General features: G+C 43.1%; 1 protein-coding gene across 1 annotated transcript; it reads left to right on the top strand.

Moving 5' to 3' along the window:
* The first annotated feature begins 341 nt into the window (after positions 1–341).
* kctd3 (potassium channel tetramerization domain containing 3) lies at positions 342–20,181 on the top strand. The gene is made up of 18 exons (XM_035379959.1): positions 342–893; positions 3,691–3,744; positions 4,417–4,462; positions 4,865–4,938; positions 5,051–5,109; positions 5,789–5,869; positions 8,478–8,633; positions 9,298–9,388; positions 9,568–9,758; positions 10,054–10,169; positions 10,811–10,898; positions 11,472–11,588; positions 11,677–11,847; positions 12,535–12,690; positions 13,071–13,167; positions 13,936–14,135; positions 14,937–15,075; positions 15,825–20,181. The coding sequence occupies exons 1-18, from the start codon at positions 823–825 to the stop codon at positions 16,453–16,455; spliced, it is 2,538 nt and encodes an 845-aa protein (XP_035235850.1). The 5' UTR covers positions 342–822; the 3' UTR covers positions 16,456–20,181.
* The last annotated feature ends 754 nt before the right edge of the window (positions 20,182–20,935 follow it).

Genomic DNA, 20,935 nt, shown 5'->3' on the forward strand with positions numbered 1-20,935 from the left:
AATATCTTGCGATTTTATTCTTGTATAGGTCAAACTCAAAATCATTGGGTGGGTCATTACATCTGAAGTATCAGTTATAGATGTGAATGCTGATATCTACAATCTAATATTTAATCTGTCATTAACATTGTTAGTTTTTATTTAGATTTTAATCAGCCTTTTTATTGTAACGTCATGCTGCTCTTTCTTTACGTTAACCAATGTCATGCTGTCATCCCAGTTGTCCTGTTACCTGTCCCCTCGCTGGCAGGACAATGCCCACATCGCCAGACAGTGCCCCTCCCGCCTGGGTTCGTCATTTCCGGATAAACCCATTTGTCTGTGCTACGTCACGGTGTAATACATACAGAACAGTGGCTGCATTAATCTCTCTTGTGTGAAGTTGCGAGTTTTAGAATCTGGGAATGACGTAGTGGGAGCGGTAGCTGGTGTAGTCGACTGGATCATAGCCTATGCACAGTTGAACACTGTGAAATGCGACGACAAGGGGTGCTGTGTTGCACCCATTTGACAAAACACCCGTTGCGAGACCTGAGCCTATATTACACGGTACACAGTTCAAAACACCCAAGAGACGTGCCTGTGAACACGATGAACTGGTCATATTTGCCCCCCTCTCCCGATCCATAAAATTGTAAAATAGGAAGTCTCGTTAGTTAGGTGCATTTCTGGGAGGGGGAAGTTAGGCGGGAGGGGTAGTAGCGAGTTTCGGAAGAGGAATAACTGGAGTTTTTCTTTTTAAAAACTGGAAATTGAAAACATTTGACAGCCTGGTCTTGCTGTGCGCTGGCGTGGGTGCCTGCGGGGGAAAGGGGAGAGAACATGGCCGGGAATTGCAACAGTGTAACAACGGGAACGGGGGAAATTATTCAACTTAATGTCGGAGGTACAAGGTAAGTGATGCAGTGGTTATCTAGCTAAATACAGATAATAGTCTCCAAGTGCCGTGCGGACGGAATAACGTAGCGGACAGCAGTATTGACTGCCTGGAGATAGTCGAGTGACACAGGCCCGAATGTTGATACCGTAGCTTAACCGAAGGTTTCACTTTATTCGGTTAGGATGACTGTAGCCTTTGAAAACTCACATGCAGACTGTATGTATATGAGTTAGAAGTTAGATTGAAGTCTTGAATAACCCTCTGTACACTCATATGACTTTTTAGGGGGCAGTTATTCGTTTAAGGAACTCAAAACGAGTTATTGTCAAGTCATTCTATTTGTATTTAATTTTCGTTGCTGTTGCGTAATGAACTGCTAGCTGTCGTAGTCCGCTAGTCTCTGGTGTACTTTGCATTTAAGACGTGTTATTTAGGCTACATGCGTTATTGACTAGTCGTAGTCGAGTTGTCAGACGTGAAATTCCCACGTTTCTGTCACCATAGTAACGTATATTCATTAATGTGATGATTGCCGTAATATAATGTAGGCTAGCATATATTATAATGTGTGATCTCCAACATTATCAGGCCATCGACATAGCTAAAAAAAATTAAATAAGAATCATTGTAAACGACAGTTTTCTGTGTTCACGGGTGAATTGGCAATAGCGATTTAGTTTCGCTGTAGTTAAAGATCAAATGTATATCCACACATTTAAAACGTATTGTGGTTTCAGTTCTGGCCAATGGTTTACAGCTGCGGTCAGTATGCCACTTGTACTGATGTTTCTTTCAATAGTGCATTAAATATTTTCAAATATTCGTGCAATGCCACTAACAATTTGCGTTGCAGAATATCAGAAAACCGAAATACTTTTCTCTCAAATGCACTATGTGCACTGTCCGTAATTAGCTGCTACGATGTTGCAACCCTCATTTTACAATTCATTTCGATTAGGATTATACTGTGGTGCAAGTACACCAAGCACCAGAATGATGGCTCTAAATTAAATGGTTAATTGCACGTCGTATAATGTAAACATTAGTTAAAGCAACAAATCCACCCACCTCCATCATAATTAAATATTTGTAGATTTGCTCAATTTAAGGTCAATACGCTTGTTTCAATATGAAAACATTCTAAGCTCTAAGTGTGAAATCCTATCATGTTTTTCTAATTCTACAGAGCTTTCAAAAGTTAAATGATGGTGGAACTGGATGCAGAAACCTGTTACATAATTTATAGTTGCCTGTATTGTATTACATTTCTCCATTAACTGTTTTAATAGTTACCTTAATTACTTGCCAAGGCTTTTGGATAGGTCACATGTTATGTTACACCATTAAATAGCAGTGATCTCTATGTCGTGCACTAATAAATGAAATGCAGAACTAATAAGCTGAACGTTTTCTTCTGCATCCACATGACTGATAGGAATGAGCTGATTTTCAAATTAAAATGGTTGTTTTGCCATTGCCTGTGTCAACAACCCCTGCCCCTAGTCCTCTCAGCCATTGAGTCCAGTCTTCTTTGTTAGTACTTGCAGTAGTACCTCCACAGGAGATCAGTTCGTACACAGAGATCAGCTTTGATCAGGTGGTGTTGGGGCAGTGCTATGTGTGGTACTGTTCTCTCCTAACAGGAAAAGTCCCCAGGCTCAAGATTTGCTGTCCTTTGACATGAAGCACTTAACCAGAGTTCTTTCTAAGTGGGATCAATGAAATCCCAATTTCACTAATGTCAAAGAGTAGCAAAAGCTCTCCCCAAATTCCAAGTATTACCTTGTCAACATGGCCACCACTCTTCATTTCAGTCAGTTAAAGTTCTGCCTGTTTTTGTGCACTGCTCAGTTGGTGGAGCACCATGACTCAGAGTGAATGCATTTTATCACCGGAATGGTCATTACACGTTGTTAGTGGAAGACATGACATTTCATTAATTGCTTTTGAGGTTTCTTGTGGAATAAAATATTTTGTTGTGTACTAGGTGTAGTTTTAAAGGTCCAGAAAAGTAGACCATTCCTTGTCACTAGGTTAGGGCAGGTTGTTCAGTGCAGTAGCTACCCAGCAACACGAAAGAAAGCAACATAAGCTAAGCTTTACTGTTGTATAGTATATCTTAACTTGAATGCTATTTAATTATCGCTAGCTAACGATAGGCCTACTTTCTGATCACGCATCTGTTCGGAGACCAACGGGCGTGTCACTAGCAGAACGGTTGAGAGGGAGGGAAGGAAGGCACTACACCATGTGCCCGCGTAAGATTCTTAGCAAAGCCACATTGTTGCAGATAGTTGGTGAAGTCACTACAAATATCAACTGTTGGGGTTATTGCAATATTGCAGTGCCTGTGGGCCTCCAGAAATGAAACACATTTCACGTGGGTCTCTTCCTTCTTCGGAAAAAAAAATCATATGCCGAAATCATATGGTTTTTCTGCATCCAGAGAGGGCACAATGCTTAGGCATTTTAGCTGGCCTGCGCAAAAGCAGCAAGAGGAAGTAGAAAGGATTTCACCGGTCATAGCGTTTCAGCGGTGTACATTGTACCCAGTTAACCCCAGCCATTGATAACCTAGCGTTTAGCTAAGGGGGAAAGCAAGCCAATTTTGGGATAAGCTATTCTATGTTTTTTTTTTTTGTTTGTTTGTTTTTTTGCAAGAATAATAAAAATATATTTCTGAGTCTGGCAAAAAAAAAAGGTATGAAAACAACACATGATCAAAGAATTCACAGATTTCAATTTCTTGGACCTTTAATGTGCATGGTAATGGAAATGGCCCAGTGTTACATAATGTCCATCCATTTCAGGTTCAGCACCTCCAGGCAAACTTTGATGTGGATTCCTGACTCTTTCTTCTCAAGGTAGGTTCCTGCTTTACCGGTTTGAGTTTAACTTGTTACATTTTTGCAAAAACTATGCAAATTATATATGCACATAACTTTTTTCTGGAAAATACTTATGAAAATACTTATTATTGGAGATAAGTTTTTTTTTGACTGCCTTTAGAACATTAAAATAAAGTTGATCTTTAATCAAACTTACTGGGAAGGTGTTGGCTGTTGTATTTTAAAACAAACTGACTTGTGACTTCTCCTGTTTCCACTGGTTTTGCAACCCGTTTCTAGCATTTCTACTCGTACATTTTAAATGCAGAAATCCTGTCAAATTCTTGCTTCTCAAAAACATTATTGTTTTTGTCAGCTTTCTAAGTGAGAAAACAATTGGTTTTAATTCTGTATTGATCTCAATTATTCTTTAAATTGACAAACTAAACTTTAAATTGTTCTGAATATCTTCCTGTGTACTTGATGCTGAAAAAGGCTGTATTGTTAAATGTTAGGCAGCACATGTCTAGCTTAATTGCACAGTGTGTAGGTGGCTGTGAAATGAATTTGTAATCATAAGAACATTTTCAAGTGTTGTGACCTGCCTGATGCATTATGGGTAACAGCTGGTAAGAACAGTTGCAGTGCCAGCAGTGGGTGAAGGCCTCAGTGGCTCGGTTCTCATGGCTCTACTGTGTTGTTTTTCAGTTTGCTGAGTGGCAGGATATCCACGTTACGGGATGAAACTGGAGCTGTGAGTACTGTTTTCCCACCAGTTGTTCTACACTATAGAGAGCGGTCCCTCAAGCTTTCTGGCTGTCATATTTTTTTATTCATTCATTTTTGTCTTTTATTTTCACATTCTTTTTACTGTATTTTGTTCATTGGGCCAAAGTGTTAGAAGTGACGCTTAGGGAATTTTACATTTTACAATGTTCACTGCCTTAAAGACTGCCACATATACCAGATATATTCACTGACTAAATGGGAGAGACAAAAGTAATTGGTAAAAATTTAAGTTGTGTACATTTAGTGTGCATCCTGGTGTAAGTTTTTCTGAAATGTAATTGGAAATGTGTGTACGTGCGTGTGTGTATGTGTGTGTCTGTGAACAAAGTTTTACTTTGTTGTGCTGTGTTGCTTCTTTGTTTCACAGATATTTATTGACAGGGACCCTACAGCATTTGCACCGATTTTGAATTTCCTCCGTACGAAAGAACTAGACCTACGGTAGGTGATTTGGGAAACATTCTCCGCTATGTTACAGCTGGGGCTGGAGATACTGTTGGGAAACTTCCTTTGAAAAGGCAATAATGTCAAAGGCATACTTTTTCTTCCACAGGGGAGTGAACATTAACATTCTTCGACATGAAGCAGAGTTCTATGGGATAACACCATTAGGTATGCTTTCGATGGGCACATTAAATATTTTTCACTTAATAAGTGTGATTAATCAAATTGTAGAGTCAGACAAAAATAGGAAGCAAAACCATTGATGAAGCTCCTGAGTGGCTTAGTAGGTCAAGGGTCACCAAGCGCAGGATGGACCCTGCAGCTCAGACATCACAGGTTCGAACCAGGGCCGTGTACTTAAGTTATATTACAGATAATTAGGAGTGATATAGGCTACAGTGGTTCATATCACCACTGTTCATCTTTGCAACACACCAGGCTGGTGTTACCAGCTCTCCTACAGTGTGGCCCATAGTATGAAAAACAATCACTAGCATTTTGGCAAGTACAGCAGAGGAGTGTGCAGTGCACGCACTTCAGCTGTGCACTTTGATCTGGGCAGATGGCTCCGGGGCAACCCGATTAGCTCAAATGCTGTTTCCAGACAATCCTTTCAGATTTGTAAGGCATCAGTTCAGGAATGGTCAACACTGGCAAAGTAGTACAAACCTGAAACCTGAGTTTTGATACATGTTCCCAAGGAGATGCCTGGATTTAATGCATTGTTGTGATTTGCTGTTGAGTGAATCAGTTCATTGTGTCATTTTTCGTTGTTAATGTTCTTCCTCCTTTGCTGTTTATTTCTGGGTGAACTTGTTCCCTCTCCTGCCGTGGTTGCTATGGGCAGTGCGGCGGTTGCTACTGTGTGAGGAGCTGGAGAGGTCATCGTGTGGCAGCGTGCTCTTCCATGGCTACCTGCCCCCTCCAGGTATGTCCACAGACTCTATTAAAGCACAGTGGTAGTCAAGTTAACAGAGATACTACTATGTCATTGACAGGTCTTTGTGTCCTGCTTTATGATAATAAGCCATCATTTCTAGCAACCGTCCCCTCTGGTGAAACAATGCCTTCCAGCTTGTACTAAATGCGTCTATTGTTCTTTGTTAGCATGTGTAACACACTGGTATACCTGTCAGAGCTGAGTTGGGGGTTGATGATGATAATAATAGTGATAATAATGAATATAGCTACCAACAGCAATGTCAGGGGCCAAGCAACAAGGGTGAGTCATAGTGCATTGGGGCATACTTTGTCATGGACTGCAAACCTAATCAAAATACCATTCATACCAACTTTGGTGTGTACTGGATGTTAGGGTACGTCTGTAATTATTATTTTTTTGAAAATTGAAATTTTGAAGTGGTCTTGTAGCACCACCTAGGGTGGTAGTGGCATGAAATTTGATACACATGACCTATGTGGGTCCCTCTTAAAGTGGTACATTTCAAAACATTTGAATAGAGGCTGGAATTGAAGTAGGTGCAGTCAAATAGGTCAAATATGTTGTCCACATTGTATGCATATTCAGATGTAATATATTGGAGTGAGGTGTGCTTCTCAAGACTTTTGCATGGAAGCTGTCTCAGGGTTCCTGTCGGTTTTGGGCTTTTGGGCCTATGGAGCCAGTGCAAATTAGTATTTTACAAAAAGCAGCCCCTGTAGGTCATATGAGGAGGAGGTACGCATGTGGACAAAATTTGGTGCATGTAAGTGAAAGGGGGTGGCCACAATAATTTTTTCAATATTGAAATTCTGCTGGTGGCACTATCTGAAGTGGCTAATTTGAAGTGGTGCTGTAGCGTCACCCTAGCATGGTAGTCACATGAAACTTGGTACACATGACCAACATGAGTCACTCTTCAATTTGTACATTTCAAATATTTGAACAGAGACTGGATTTAACGGAGGTGTGGTCAAGTCTTCCACAATATATGCATATAAATAATGTTTAATTTTCTTTAAAAATCGTGGGGAATGTGCTTCTCAGCACTGTTGCAGGGAAGCTTTCAGAGGGTTCCTGTCAAATTTAGTAAAATTTCTTCCTTATGGAGCCTATGCAAATGAGTATTTTTGCAACTAGCGCCCTCCTCTAGGTCATATTGCACAATAAGGCCCAAAACAAACCCTACGCAAGTACGCAAATGCAAATGACCGTGGCAGGCCGACGCGCTGCGAACGCACGGCTCAGTTGCACTTACTCAGTGCGCGTTCTCATGTCCATATGGAGTTAATAATCCCGAGACCTCAAGGGGGCGATTCAGGACAATTGCAAAATACTGAGCAGAAGAAAGCGCAAGTGGAAGAAGACGGCTTTTACCTGCTATAATGCCCCTCACTCCGACGCTTGAAAGTGAGACTCACACTTGCGTTGCATTAAGAATTTCAGGTGACACATTTTAGAACACACCTACGCGTGAAATCGACTTTGCATAGCTTTAAGCGTCTGCGTTCACGTACTTACGAAGGGTATGTTTCCAGCCTAACCCTGTGAGCCTGTGCATGCTGTGCAGGCTGTCTGTCATCCCCTGAAGTATTGTTGCAAATACAAATTTGAGGCCGTACACATATTTTGGGCATGGTCAGCCATTTTTGCTAAATTTAAATTACAGTCCTGTGGCCATCTTTTGATATATCCATATTTCCTTCAAAATGTAACACATTGATGTGGTGTAGATTATGCCTAATTTGCTGAGAATCAGGTAAATATTGTTGGAGAAGAACAAAAAAGTTTTAAGAAAATTGAAAATGGTGGGCAATCCAATGTGGCAGATGTCATGGGTTTTATGAAATTATTTTTTCAGGATGAGGAGGTAGGCATGTGAAATTCAGTGCATGTATGTGAAACAGGATGGGCGTAATACATTTTTAAATGTTGCAGTTTTGCAGGTGGTTCTGCAGTGCCCCCTAGAGTGCCAGTAGCATGGGTGCCGCACGTAATAACACATTGTATTGAAGTAGCATCTTTCACGATCTGGAAGCACTTGAAAATGTATTAGGATTTTGTCAACTGGATATGACTCTGTAATCGGTACTACATGCATTTACTGATTCAGGTATTACCCCAAAACAGAATTTTTAAAAATGAGGGTTGTTTAGAATAGTTTTCATTAAAATGAAGAAGAAACACGATTTTGAGTTAGAAAAATGATCTTAATCCCTAAATTGAACAAGTAAACTGAAAAAGTAATTATTCTTTCCACATTTTTCCAGATTGGTTAAACTGTTATAAACAATTAACTAACATTGTTTAGTGTTTAAATCAGGGTTGCACAAGGGCCGATCCATTTCAGGATTTTGTGCCAACTTCTGCTCTTAATTATTTAATTAGTTCAATCATATTTTGAAGAGTATAAGTACCAGCTACGGCCATGGACTGCAAGTGTATCCAAAAGACCTTAATGTGCTCAAGTACAGGTGTTAATGAGCATAGTTTATAGCAGACCAGCCCTCCAGCACCGGAGTTGTGCACCCCTGGTTTAAATAAGTGGTTGGCACTTCACAGTGTTGTGCGGTCTCTCTGTCCTCTGTGCCCACAGCCATCCCAGCCCGCAAAGAGAGCCCCGTCCCCACCGCGGCTGCCCCTGGCCCGGAGGAGCGACCGGTGCCGAGCGGGGCCGAGGGGGGCCTCCCCAGGGCCTCCCCGCAGACCGCCGTTCACGGGGCCCCTGGTGCCGAGGACCTCCAAAGACTGGGTGAGTCTATGGGGGCCGCCAACCTCCATTTTAAAGCAGTGAGCTTCATCGCTTCTGACTGCACATTTGAAATGGACTCTGCTAAAGACAAGGTTTCATTCTTTTAATATAATCAATATAGATTAAACCACTTCTATTGTTGGCAGCTATAGCAGTTACCACCATCTGCTTGCATGTTACTTGCAGTCAAAATTTTAAATTCAAAATACCTGGAGTGTCACATGATAAACATGGCATGTTGGGGGTATTGCCAAAGGAACTTCATATGCTTAGAAACAATATTGGAAGTGTTGGAGGCTACTTTGGTTAGCATGTCGGGTAAAATTTTCCTGGGATGTAAATTACTTCTGAACAAATTCAGTAGCACAAATATTTTATACACAAATCAGCTAGCTCATTAAGCATTTAACGTGCATTATAATCTTGGAGGTAGCAGGTTTCAGTTGATGTCTATGGATGTTCTGTAAATGTCTAAATATGCCCCTCTGTGCATATTGATGTTGAGCTAGCAAATCGTTACAATGTGAGATTCACTAATGGCAAAGGCTGAACTTAGCTGAGCTATTGCATACATGCCATATTTTTGGTTCTTGGTTCCTGACTGTGCATGTGCTGTTGTGAACTGTTCCCGGTAATTTTTTTCTTCTGGTTATGTCTTCCACAGGGTCACCTGTAGACCCCAGGAAAGTGCTCATTGTCGCCGGGCACCACAACTGGATTGTTGCAGCATATGCACATTTTGTCATCTGTTACAGGTAGCTAATGCTGCCTTTCACTGCAAATGCAAATAAATCCATATGAGAGGCTTGTGTGTTTGCTAGGGGTCCATCTGTGTCTTTGCCATTCAGATACGACATAGCAAAACATTTAGTGTGCTTAGAGCAGAAAGTTAAGTCTGAGTGCTTGTGTGCCTGTGTGTGTAAATGCGCTGTAGGATAAAGGAATCTTCAGGATGGCAGCAAGTATTCTCCAGCCCTTACCTGGACTGGGCGATCGAACGCGTGGCGCTCAATGCGAAGGTGGTGGGTGGTCCCCATGGAGACAAGGACAAAATGGTTGCCGCGGCATCGGAGAGCAGCATCATCCTCTGGAGCATCCAAGATGGAGGCAGTGGGAATGAGATAGGTAGAGTGAGCTACATGCCTAAGCACATATGTGTATGTACGCATGTGCATGAGTGTGTGTGTGTGTGTGTGTGTGTGTGTGTGTGTGTGCGTGTGTGTGTGTGTGCGTGTGCATGTGTGTGAGTTGTATGTGTGAGTATGCATATGAGTGCATGTATGTTTGCATGCTTGCATGTCTGTATGTGTTTCTCTATGTAAACTTGTGCTCAATCTGCCAGTGTGTCTGTCCAGGTGTATCTGTCTTTGTTCTTGTTTTTATTTTTCCAGAGGTGTTCAGTTTCTTTCTCTGTGTTCAGGTGTGTTCAGCCTGGGTGTGCCTGTGGACTCTCTGTTCTTCATTGGCAGTCAGCTGGTAGCCACCAGTCACACGGGCAAGGTGGGGGTGTGGAACGCTGTTACCCAGCATTGGCAGGTGAGACACTTCACACAAACTTCACCTCAACCCTTCTTTTCCCATCTGCCATTAAATTGGCCATTGGTCAACAAGCAAACTGGCCTCTTGCAAACTGGCATCGATGCTGCAGATTATGAAACGTGGAACAAGTGAGGAAATGAATGACCAAAACAAAGGCTGTGAAACACATTGGTTTGTCAAATGACAATATGTCAAAGAAAATCTACTCCTTTTGGTGTTGACGCTGTGGCTTATGAAATCATGTCAAGAAAAGACACTAAATAAAGAGATGTTGAAGTCGGTGCTGCATTTTGTGTCCTTATCGACAGCATGTTCTCAAAGACCAGTACCTGTACTTGAGGGGTCACTCAAGGTTGCTTCATTGGTCAAAGGTCAAACTGTGTGAAACTGTACGGAGTGGCAAAAAAGTTCTGTACTTCATAACATTTCCAATTATGTCAGAATTCTGTGGGAAGTAGATGGCAGATAAAAATGACAAGAGTAGGTGGACTGAATGGCCTCTTCATGCAACATTCTTATGGTCTAATGTATATATCCTTTCCCATTGGTTTTGATGATGCAGTTTATGAAATGTGTATGTGTGCATGAGCGGGTGTATGAAAGGAGGAGAGTAATGTGGTTTCTCTCTGTCCTATCAGGTGCAGGATGTAGTCCCCATCACTAGCTGTGACACGGCCGGATCCTTCCTGTTGCTGGGTTGCAGTAACGGCTCCATCTACTACATTGGTGAGACATGGCTGTGATATCTGTGCCACGCCCACAGCTAAGACCATGACCTTTAACCTCTCAGATCCATACAGCCCCCTTGCAGGGGACATACGGTCTCTGAGCTCCCAGATACCTATCCAGCATAGTTTCAAGCCCACCTGCCCTGCAAGAACTTTCCGTTTTTGCATCGCACACCCTGTGTCATATGTAATATTCTTTCACGTGTATTGAATCTGTAAAAATGCTAAAATATTTAGCTTGTGTGGCCTTGTAGTACAGGAGCTGGTCAATCATAAAAATGAAAAAATGTTTAGCTTGTGTGTTTGTGTAGCGCAGGGGTTGCTCAATCATGTGCCAAAGCGTATGCAGGTTTTTTCAGCCAATCACGACACCTGCCGATTTTACTAATTAACATGCTGCCAACCAGAGAGTAGACAACTAATTAGTGAAATCAGCAGCTGAAGTGATTGGTTGGAATGAATACCTGCATACCCTTGGCCCTTGGCACATGCTTGAGCACCACTGGTGTAGCATTTCAGAAATTACCTAAAAAGTGAGAAATGATTCTCTTTTTATGCCTCTGGCGTTCAGACATGCAAAAGTTCCCTCTGAGAATGAAGGACAACGACCTCCTGGTGACGGAGCTGTACCACGACCCCTCCAACGATGCCATTACCGCCCTGAGCGTCTACCTCACGCCCAAGACCAGTGAGCCGCCACCCTTCCCCACCCTTTTTATTTTACCCATGATGCTCCTCACCATCCCACTGTCGCTGACGCGACCCTGTTTCCCCAGGTGTGAGCGGGAACTGGATTGAGATTGCCTACGGGACCAGCTCGGGGGCGGTGAGGGTCATCGTCCAGCACCCCGAAACGGTGGGGTCGGGGCCCCAGCTGTTCCAGACCTTCACGGTGCACCGGAGCCCCGTCACCAAGATCATGCTCTCCGAGAAACACCTGGTCTCAGGTGGGCGTACGTTATGGGGAACGGGGGCGTGTGTATATCAGTTACATTGCATCATGTTATGTTACTTTCCCTTTATGTCCAGTGCAGAAACACTAAGCTATGTTTCAGTAAGTTACATACATAAGTTAAATTTCTCTTCATTGTGTTACATTAAACTCATTTACATGCATCCAGTTATCCACTTTCAAAACAAAGTGTATAAGTGCGGTCAAATGGGCAAATTAGAGGATCGGTGTAGAAAATAAATGCAGAAAATTATCATTAAATCTCTTTAGAGAAAATAACTGTAATGTGCTCAAACCAGTTGTCTTGATAACAGTCAACTATGCTGGCAGATATATTCAAGTAATGTGTAACAGTAAGGCCATTTTTATATGGATTTCACATGGAGCAGGGGTGTCAAACTCCAATCCTGGAGGGCCTCTTTGTCTGCTGGTTTTTGGTGTGTTTCCGCACGGGTGATTCATTTCAATCATTGATTGGCTAAAGAGTCCACCCACCTTGGCCTTAATCAAGGCCTTAATTGGCTGCTGTTTGAAAGGAAAGCACAAATACCTGCAGACACTGCAGCCCTCCAGGACTGAAGCTCATCACCCATGACATAGAATGGCCATATAGGACTGCTGGGTCATTTGATGGAAATGCTCTGAGCGCTCACGCTGCGCCCTCTCGCCCCGCCGGTTCCAGTGTGCGCCGATAACAACCACGTGCGCACGTGGACGGTGACGCGCTTCCGGGGCATGATCTCCACGCAGCCGGGCTCCACGCCCCTCGCCTCCTTCAAGATCCTCTCCCTGGAGGAGGCGGAGAGCCACGGCAGCTACTGCTCCGGGAACGACATCGGTGAGCGGGGGGGAGGAGAGGGGCAGGACGGAAGGGAGGAGGGAGGGATGGATGGAGGGAGGGGAAGAGAGGAGGAGAGGAGAAGGAAGAGGCAAAGAGGGTCCTTGTGTAGGGCCATCATGTATTGGTGCAAAGTGGACCCAGGGTTATACAGTGACAGCTTTGTGGACACAGAGAATTCTCTTCATGTGCCATGTGTTCTAGTCAGGACTGCAAAACCTGGTCATTGACTGGCTTAGATAGCACTGCTACTCTGAAACCCAGAGGCCTAGACCTTTATGAAAACTGTGAAGGTTCATTGCATGAATGTGTGAGAGCTCACATGGGAAATTGAGATGGTTTATGATTCTGGGTTAATTGTTTTTTAATTGTTTTCCAAGGCCCTTTTGGAGAGAGGGATGACCAGCAGGTGTTCATTCAGAAAGTCATTCCAATAACCAACAAGCTGTTTGTACGCCTCTCTTCAACTGGTAAAAGGTAATACGGGCTAATGTTTTCATAGTTCTTAGACTATTGTCCATTTAAATATTTATCTCCTATTATTTAAAAAACCAAGATTTGCATAAGCAGTGGCTGTTCTGGTCAAAATATCTATTTCTCAGCATTCTGCAATCTGCAATTTTCGTTTATTTTCAAAAGCGGCTACTCCGTTACACACACACACATTTCTGTAGATCATTATGAAACATGACCAAGATTATCTACCCCATTCCTGAAGACCTTACTGATTAAGATCCTTACTGACTATTTATTCCAGCGTATTCCGGTCTCCAGCATGGATTTAATTAAGCTTAATGAAACCTAGAGTTATAATAATATACAGAACCTTATTGTTCTGCAAAGATAGAAGCCGAGTGAAAATGTTCCAAAATGTTTAGGACAGCTTGAATTTCATGAAAGTCTGCTGTTGTAAACCAGTCTTCATGGCAAAGACGACTGGCCCAGTAGGAAACAAATAATGATCGATACATAATTTGCTTTCTCTGGTCTTTTTGTTGACGCAAAATTTTAGTTCATCATTTTTTAAGTGTGTTGCTGCAGATTAGTACCATTTTGTTATACAGAGGGCCAGAATATGCCTAATCAAGCTATCCTTGCAAAAAGAGAAAAATAGTCTTACTAAATCTTATACACTCACATTTTATACATTTAGATATTCCTAGTGTCTCCTGGGGATAAAATCTGTGTGGTGATTTGCCGGTGTTGTTTGCCGGCGTGTTCTGATTGGTGGGTTTTCGGCTGCAGGATCTGCGAGGTGCAGGCGGTGGACGGCACCACCATCACCTGCTTCACGGTGCGGGAGTGCGAGGGGTCCAGCCGCATGGGGTCCAGGCCGCGCCGGTACCTCTTCACGGGCCACGGCAACGGCAGCATCCAGATGTGGGACCTCACCACCGCCATGGACCTGGCCAACAAGACCGAAGACAAGGCCAAGAGGGAAGCCGGTAAGGCCTGTGGCTGTGGAGGTTTGGCCAAAGCCCATTACAGCACTGTTTGATTACAAAAATGTGAGAATTTGAAAATTCACCTTGAAAGCCATTGAGATGTCCCTTGAATTAGCATGAGAAATTCTTAAATAAGTTCCATAAATGCAACCTTGGAAACCCCCAGAATTAATGGTAACTGTACCTATTTAGTCCACTCAAATCTAAGTTTAAACCTTTTTGAGATGTCTGTTACACAATTTCTGAAGACATACTTAAAAGTATGAAAAATGAAAGATGTATGGCTCATTTAAAGTTATGACTTCATTTATAAACATTTTGACATTTGAGATGAAGTACTGTATATGAAATATCCAGAATGGACTTAATACCTGGTGTGCCAGTTATACCCGTAAGTGTTCCAAAGAAGGCAACCTCATGAACTATTGATAGAAAATCTTTGTTTTCTGTGTTTATTATAAGTGAACTGCATGCTTGTGAAATCAAAACCGTTGTCTTGCATTGTGTTCAAACACAATCTCATCAACTGGAGCACATGGGGTTTAATTGGAACAGCTGTGTTTCATGATTAAGAACTGTGAATAATAAAGTCTAATTAAATGATATGTATAAAATAATTCTTTGGTCTATTAAGATAAAAAAAATAGGCTACAAAATTATGCAAGGTTTAAATTGATTGTTTTTACAGATATTTGTTTATGTGTATTTACATGGACGGACTACTTTATTGTGGCGTTGTACCAATTAAGCCCCCCTGAGATAAATGCAGTAAACAAATCTCCTTCTGTTTGTGTTGAGAAGAAGTGGGCGGCCCCACGGAGGAGGAGCTACTGAAGCTGCTGGACCAATGTGACCTGAGCACGTCCCGCTGCGCCACGCCCAACATCAGCCCCGCCCCTTCGGTCCTGCAGCACAGCCGGCTACGGGAGTCCTGCTCCAGGTCAGTTTGGGTCACAACCCTGTGAACCCCTGTAAAAAACCCAAATTCCACACATAGAACCAAGTCTAGACCTTTGTTTGCTTTCTTGTGCGCGACCTGATGAAGACACACAGCTGGCCAAGAAACGGCTGAGCCACCATAGTCGTCCCCTAAATCCTCCCCTAAAATGGGGCGGGGGCAATGTATTGAGTGTATTTACATGGATGTAAATACACTCAAATTAAAGCTGATTGTCTGCACTTTAACCTCATGTTCACTGTTTTATTTCCAAACCAATGTGCTGGAGTACAGTGCAAAACAACAAATAGTGTTTCACTGTCCAAATACTTTTGCATTTAGTGGTATGAAATTTTAACAGCATAACTGCATGTGCACTGCAACTAGTACTGGGAATATAAACTGTATTTTCTGACTGTTGTCAGAAAAAGGAAAGTTAAAGGAAAGTATTTACATTGGAAAATATTTTTTTTCTTATGTAAAGTATGTCGTGACCCACCTGAAGCCCCTCCTATAACGTAAACTTTGTGAACCAGAGCTATAGCAAACACTGCCCAGGTCAGCATCACTGCTTTGTCAGCAGCAGAACTGCGACTGGGAATTTTATCCCACCAGGGGTAGGGTGGGTTTAAGTCCCCACTGCATTAGCTCCTTCTAATGAAATGACTAAATAAAATATAAAAACAAATTAGACAGTTTAGATAAGGATTACCCATAATCCTACGCTTCCCTGCTATGTTTTTGTGCCCCAGCCTGCAGCTGCACGCTCACGAGCCCATCCCGGAAACGGCCACCTACGGGGCCCTCCGGCCGTACAGAGAGAGCCCCCTGCTGGCCCGAGCCCGCCGCACCGAGAGCTTCCACAGCTGCCGCGAATTCCAGAACAGCCTGGGCAAGGGCCTTCTGGAGCTGAACGGGCAGAGCGCCACGTCACCGGGGGCGACGGCCGGGGCGGGGGCGGGGTTGGGAGCGGGGGCGGGGGAGGCCAGGCGCTCACTGGGGGAGGGCGGAGACAACGGGGAGAGAAGGGGCGCGGCCCCGGAGCCGTGGGCGGGGCGGGCCCCCGAGGGCCAGCCGGAGCCGCCCAGGCAGCCGCCCCCGCCCGACAGCCCCGGCGACACCCGGAGGAAAGCCCCGCCCCCGGAGGAGGAGGCGGCGGGGGCGGAGTCCCGCCAGGAGGCGAGGAAGAGGGGGGCCTTCGACGGGGGCCTCCTGGCCAGGAAGAGGGGACCCCCCATACCCCAGCTTTCCTCCCTGCCCTCCAGCGGCGACACGGCTGGGAGCGACTCCTCCAGCACGGCGTCTCCCTCGCCCACCAAGGCGTCCACGTCCCCCCGCCACAGGAGAGGGACGGACCCCCCGGGACCAGAGTACAACCTGTAACTCACTGACATATCCGCACATACTACTTTTTTTTTTTTAAAGTCTTTGAACAACTTTGTATTCCCTCTACAACTGAGTAGGCCAAATCGCAATTGTAACCGTAGGCTGTCCCCTTCACTGCAACGTTGCGCCATTGATTCGGGAGGGTGCGCGGTAGCACGAGCGCTGCCCAAAGTGCGCGTGCTGCCGGCTGCTGTCTCTTTACATTCCGCAATCCCGCCGTCACTGCGGGCTGCAGGCACCCGATTAACCAGAGGAGGCGCCGTTGAGTGAAGGAGTGGGGCGGGGGGGCAGAGGGGGAATTCCCCGCCGAATGACAACGCTAACCACATTTCACCCCGAAACACTACTGTCACGACCCTTCTACACTACAACCCTCGGCTCTACCATAGCATTCAGACGCTGCAGAGTTCCGTTTACACTGCTGATTGGTTGGTGCTGGTCAGAGGAAGATTAACAGACGACTGCAAAGAGGTAAATGCTGAACCATGCAGCTTTTACACACCTGTCTTTTTCCCCTTTCTCATACCTGTATACCCGTGTTCAGTGTCTAGTTTTGACCTGGATCCTTTTTTATTTATGCCTGTCTAAAAAATCTCTCTCACTGCTGACTGTGACCATAAGCTATTTGAGCGTGCAACAGTCACATGCTAAAACAGAACAGAGTTTAAACTAGTAGCAACCAAGGGAGGTGTGCAAGGAGCAGACAAGGGGTGGGGGGGGGGGTGAAGGCTTTATTTAATAATCATTCTGAAGCTGCTTTCTCCCCCTGCTAATTTTGGAAGGCCTGATGGCAGTGTTAATGTTAGCACCTTGATTTTCTTGATTACGCCTGTTAATTTTGGAGGGTGGGGTGGGGAAATGGTTCAGAATTTACCGGTTTAAAGGTGACCGTTCCATCCGGAAGGTATTCGGCGAGCAGTTGTGACTCATTTTTAAACTGTCAACTGGATTTCAAAATATGCTGGGTGCTAAAGCAAGGATGTAATTCTAGACAATGTGGCTCAATTTCTGTGTGTTTAGCTGGAGTGTGAACCTCGGCTATGAACCCTTAGACCGCAGCGAATCCTTATTTGACAGATTTGGGTAGCTGTTCCAGTTGTAATGCAGCTCTGTTGTCTGGGGGCTTGAGCCTGAGGTTTAAACTCCAGCTAAGCGATTGACCCAGCATGTCCTGCATTCATAACATAGGATTTTTTGGAAGTTTTTTTACATATTACTTCCGCCCTATTACACAGAAGCGTTTAAACCAGTGTCATCTCCGCTGTTTGGCTTTCCTGCTCGCTGCTACACTACAGTTGGTCAAAGCATTCTTTGGGTATTCTTTTTCTTTGACATCTCATTCCTGGGTGCTACCACAAACACTGACCAGGAATAGGCAACAGATGTTTAGTTTGTTCTGTTTTTTCTTCCATTGCTTTGCTTGTATTTAAACTTGCAGAGTGTAAATCCTAAATCACGGAGGGATAGTCAATAGTCTATTTTTTTCTCTGTTTATGTTCTTTCCTTGCTTCCAAAGTTCAGTGCCTTTTTTATAAAAAAAATAATAATATAGTAGCTATTATTGTCATTGCTACCCTTGCTTAAAGAGAGGATTTAAACCAAAGGGAGTTGCTTATGTTTCAGTAAAGAGCCAGTTCTGCCTATTACATGTGGTTAGGTCTTTTCTGAAGGCTTGCCATGTCCCACATCAAGTTGAGGCAGTGACAAAATGGCTGGTCTCTGTAAATAGCATAATACTACTTTGCAGTTGTTGTTCTTTTTTTGTTAAGGTGGACCCATATACTGCATACAAAATGTATTAACATGTATGTTCTGTGCTATGTACTTTTTATTTCCTTATCACTACATGCAGTTGTTGGCTATAATATTTATATGTAATTAATCAACATTTTATTTGCACTCCTAATAAGAAAATATATAAGATAGTATTTACTTTTTTATCAGATATTTGACAAACGGGACAAACAGGAAATCCCACCTCTCGTTGTCCTGCCATTCAAAAAAACTCTGGCTGTTTACAATGTCAGTCCGACCAAGAAAAATTAATGTTTGTACGTAAAAGTAACTATTTATGCTGCTTATAACTTTTGTACAGCATGTGTATAAAGCATAGTGGTATACTGTTGCTCGCTGTTACACGATTCACTATATGGATAAGTTAGCACTGAATTTATTGAGTTCTCTTTAAAGATAAATGAAGGATGTCTACATTAAGAACATGGATTTGCAGTGCTTTGACAAACAATATCCACACATCTCGCTACTCACAACTGAATGTGATATCCCTCAAAACATGCATGTTTACATTTCAGGCTGAATAATTATTGCACCCAGTAGGGGTACATTGATTCAAATGTGAGTAAATGCACTTCTGCTCAAAAATCAGTTGTGGCTTGTCGCCTATTTATGCCGTGCGGCATGCAGGGCCATTGGACTGTGGCCATGGTGCTACTCAGCCAAAACTGCCAGATGGAGAAGTAACTGATATTATATCCATCCCCCCTCTCCGAGGTGAGGAAGCACATTTTTATTGGGCCTCTGTACTGCGCGTATCTTGGATTTGGAGTCTCATCATGTAGACAGAACAGAGGGCATATCATGTAAATATATATTTTTTTTGTTAAATACCATTGTGTAGTTGGCTCTCAGATTGTGTGGATATTATTTGTCAGAAGCAGAGAGCATGTGCTTGTGTGTGTCAGAGAGACTACACTATATATGACCTCCTGATGGTCATATATGTGTGAGCAATGCTTACTTGTTCCTCCATTGGCAGTGGATGATCACATTAGATGTGATTCGTCCCTTTACAAAAAAAAAACAATGCATTATGTTGCTGCTTCTAAGTGATTCGATTTCAAGGGCCTAAACAAGGGGTAAAAAAAAGTTTTTTCCTCCCCAATATTGTATTCTAATCTATTTTGAGTATGGTGTTAAAAACATGCATTTATTATTTTTTTCTTTGACAATTGCTGCAAAATGTTGCTGCAAGCTCCTAACATTGCTCACCTCAGCCTGTAGTCCCTCTGGGTCCCACGCCACCTGGTACAAGTTTCAGGGTGAGGGTGACCACCGGTCAACTCTGAACTATCGGTAGTGTGAATGTCCACCTGTTTTATAGACTTGTGCAAATAGACTGACCAAATAAGTCTATTTTTTCCCCCTAATACATGTTCATGGTTTATAAATCGGAATGCCCCGTGTCTCCTCACCGCAGTGTCCTGCCGAATCGTGTAGCATGCGTCTTCTGACGCGCATGCAGCTGGCCGGCACGGCACGTAGGGCTGCATCATTTTCATCGCAACAATTTGGCCTCTACGTTGCATTGACTGTCAGACCAAAATAAATGAGAAGGTCCTCCTACGCCTGGAAGTACATGTAATTGCATTCTGACGTTACTAATGCAGTCAATTACAAAGTAAATGAAAACACTCAAACGTATTGAAGGAACTCTCATGTTATACTGTGTCAGCAGGGTGATGAATGTGTGGTCAAATGATTGTGATGGTTACTGTGTAAGTTGATGGTGGAATGTACCAACTGTGATATCAAATAATGCATTGGAGGGATCTTTGGAACACTAAAAAATTGCTAACTGCCATCGTCACTAACCTCTAAGTAAAATCAGTTACATGAAGAATGACTGGAGTTCTGCTTTCTGTGTTGTTGACTGAATGTTACATTTAAAAGTTTGATAATAAATTGATATAATGCAATGTCCAACCACTATTGGAACTATTGTACATATTTTTCTAAGTTTGTGCACCATTTAGCTATACACTTGGAACACAATATTATGCTATAGCTGTTTTTAAAGCAGATTTGAAACAAAACTTATTTGTCAGATGTGTGCACTTCTGCTACTGTGTGATTATTTATAACTTTCATGGAACTTCAGAAATCAAAGTATAGTGAATGGATGGAAAAATCTTTATTTAAGTCTGTATTTGTCCTTGAAGCTGTCCAAGTGGATTTTAAACCTGATTGATGGAAGAACAGGAATGTCTTATAAGCCATAACATTAGCAACAGGTTTTCATGTCATCATGCAGCTTGTATCAGATGTCTTCCAGTGTTATGCCAAGATAAATCCACTGATTTGAGATCATAAGACCCAGGATTAAAGATGGCGTACATTAAAGTAGCTTCACTTCCTTTGTTCAGGCCTCATAGCCGACATGACTATAGCTTCAGTCAGACTCTGGCTGGGACCATGTGACTTCTGACACTCGTTCTAACAAGGTGATAATCACTCCTTTCATGTTCACTGGGCGTCTGATTTGAAGACTGGGATGACGGCTACAGGAAGTATGTCACCTCTCATCAGGAAGTTAGATTTCAGAACTATTTCTTGGTTATAGCTTAGGCAAGTTATACATCCAGATACATTATTTAACGGGTAAGGAACTGGTATTGTGACCTAAAGGTCACAGGTTCGATTCCCAGGTTGTACTGCTGTTGTACCTTGAGTGAGGTAC

Source organism: Anguilla anguilla, chromosome 1 (assembly GCF_013347855.1).
Source record: "Anguilla anguilla isolate fAngAng1 chromosome 1, fAngAng1.pri, whole genome shotgun sequence".
NCBI lineage: Eukaryota > Metazoa > Chordata > Actinopteri > Anguilliformes > Anguillidae > Anguilla > Anguilla anguilla.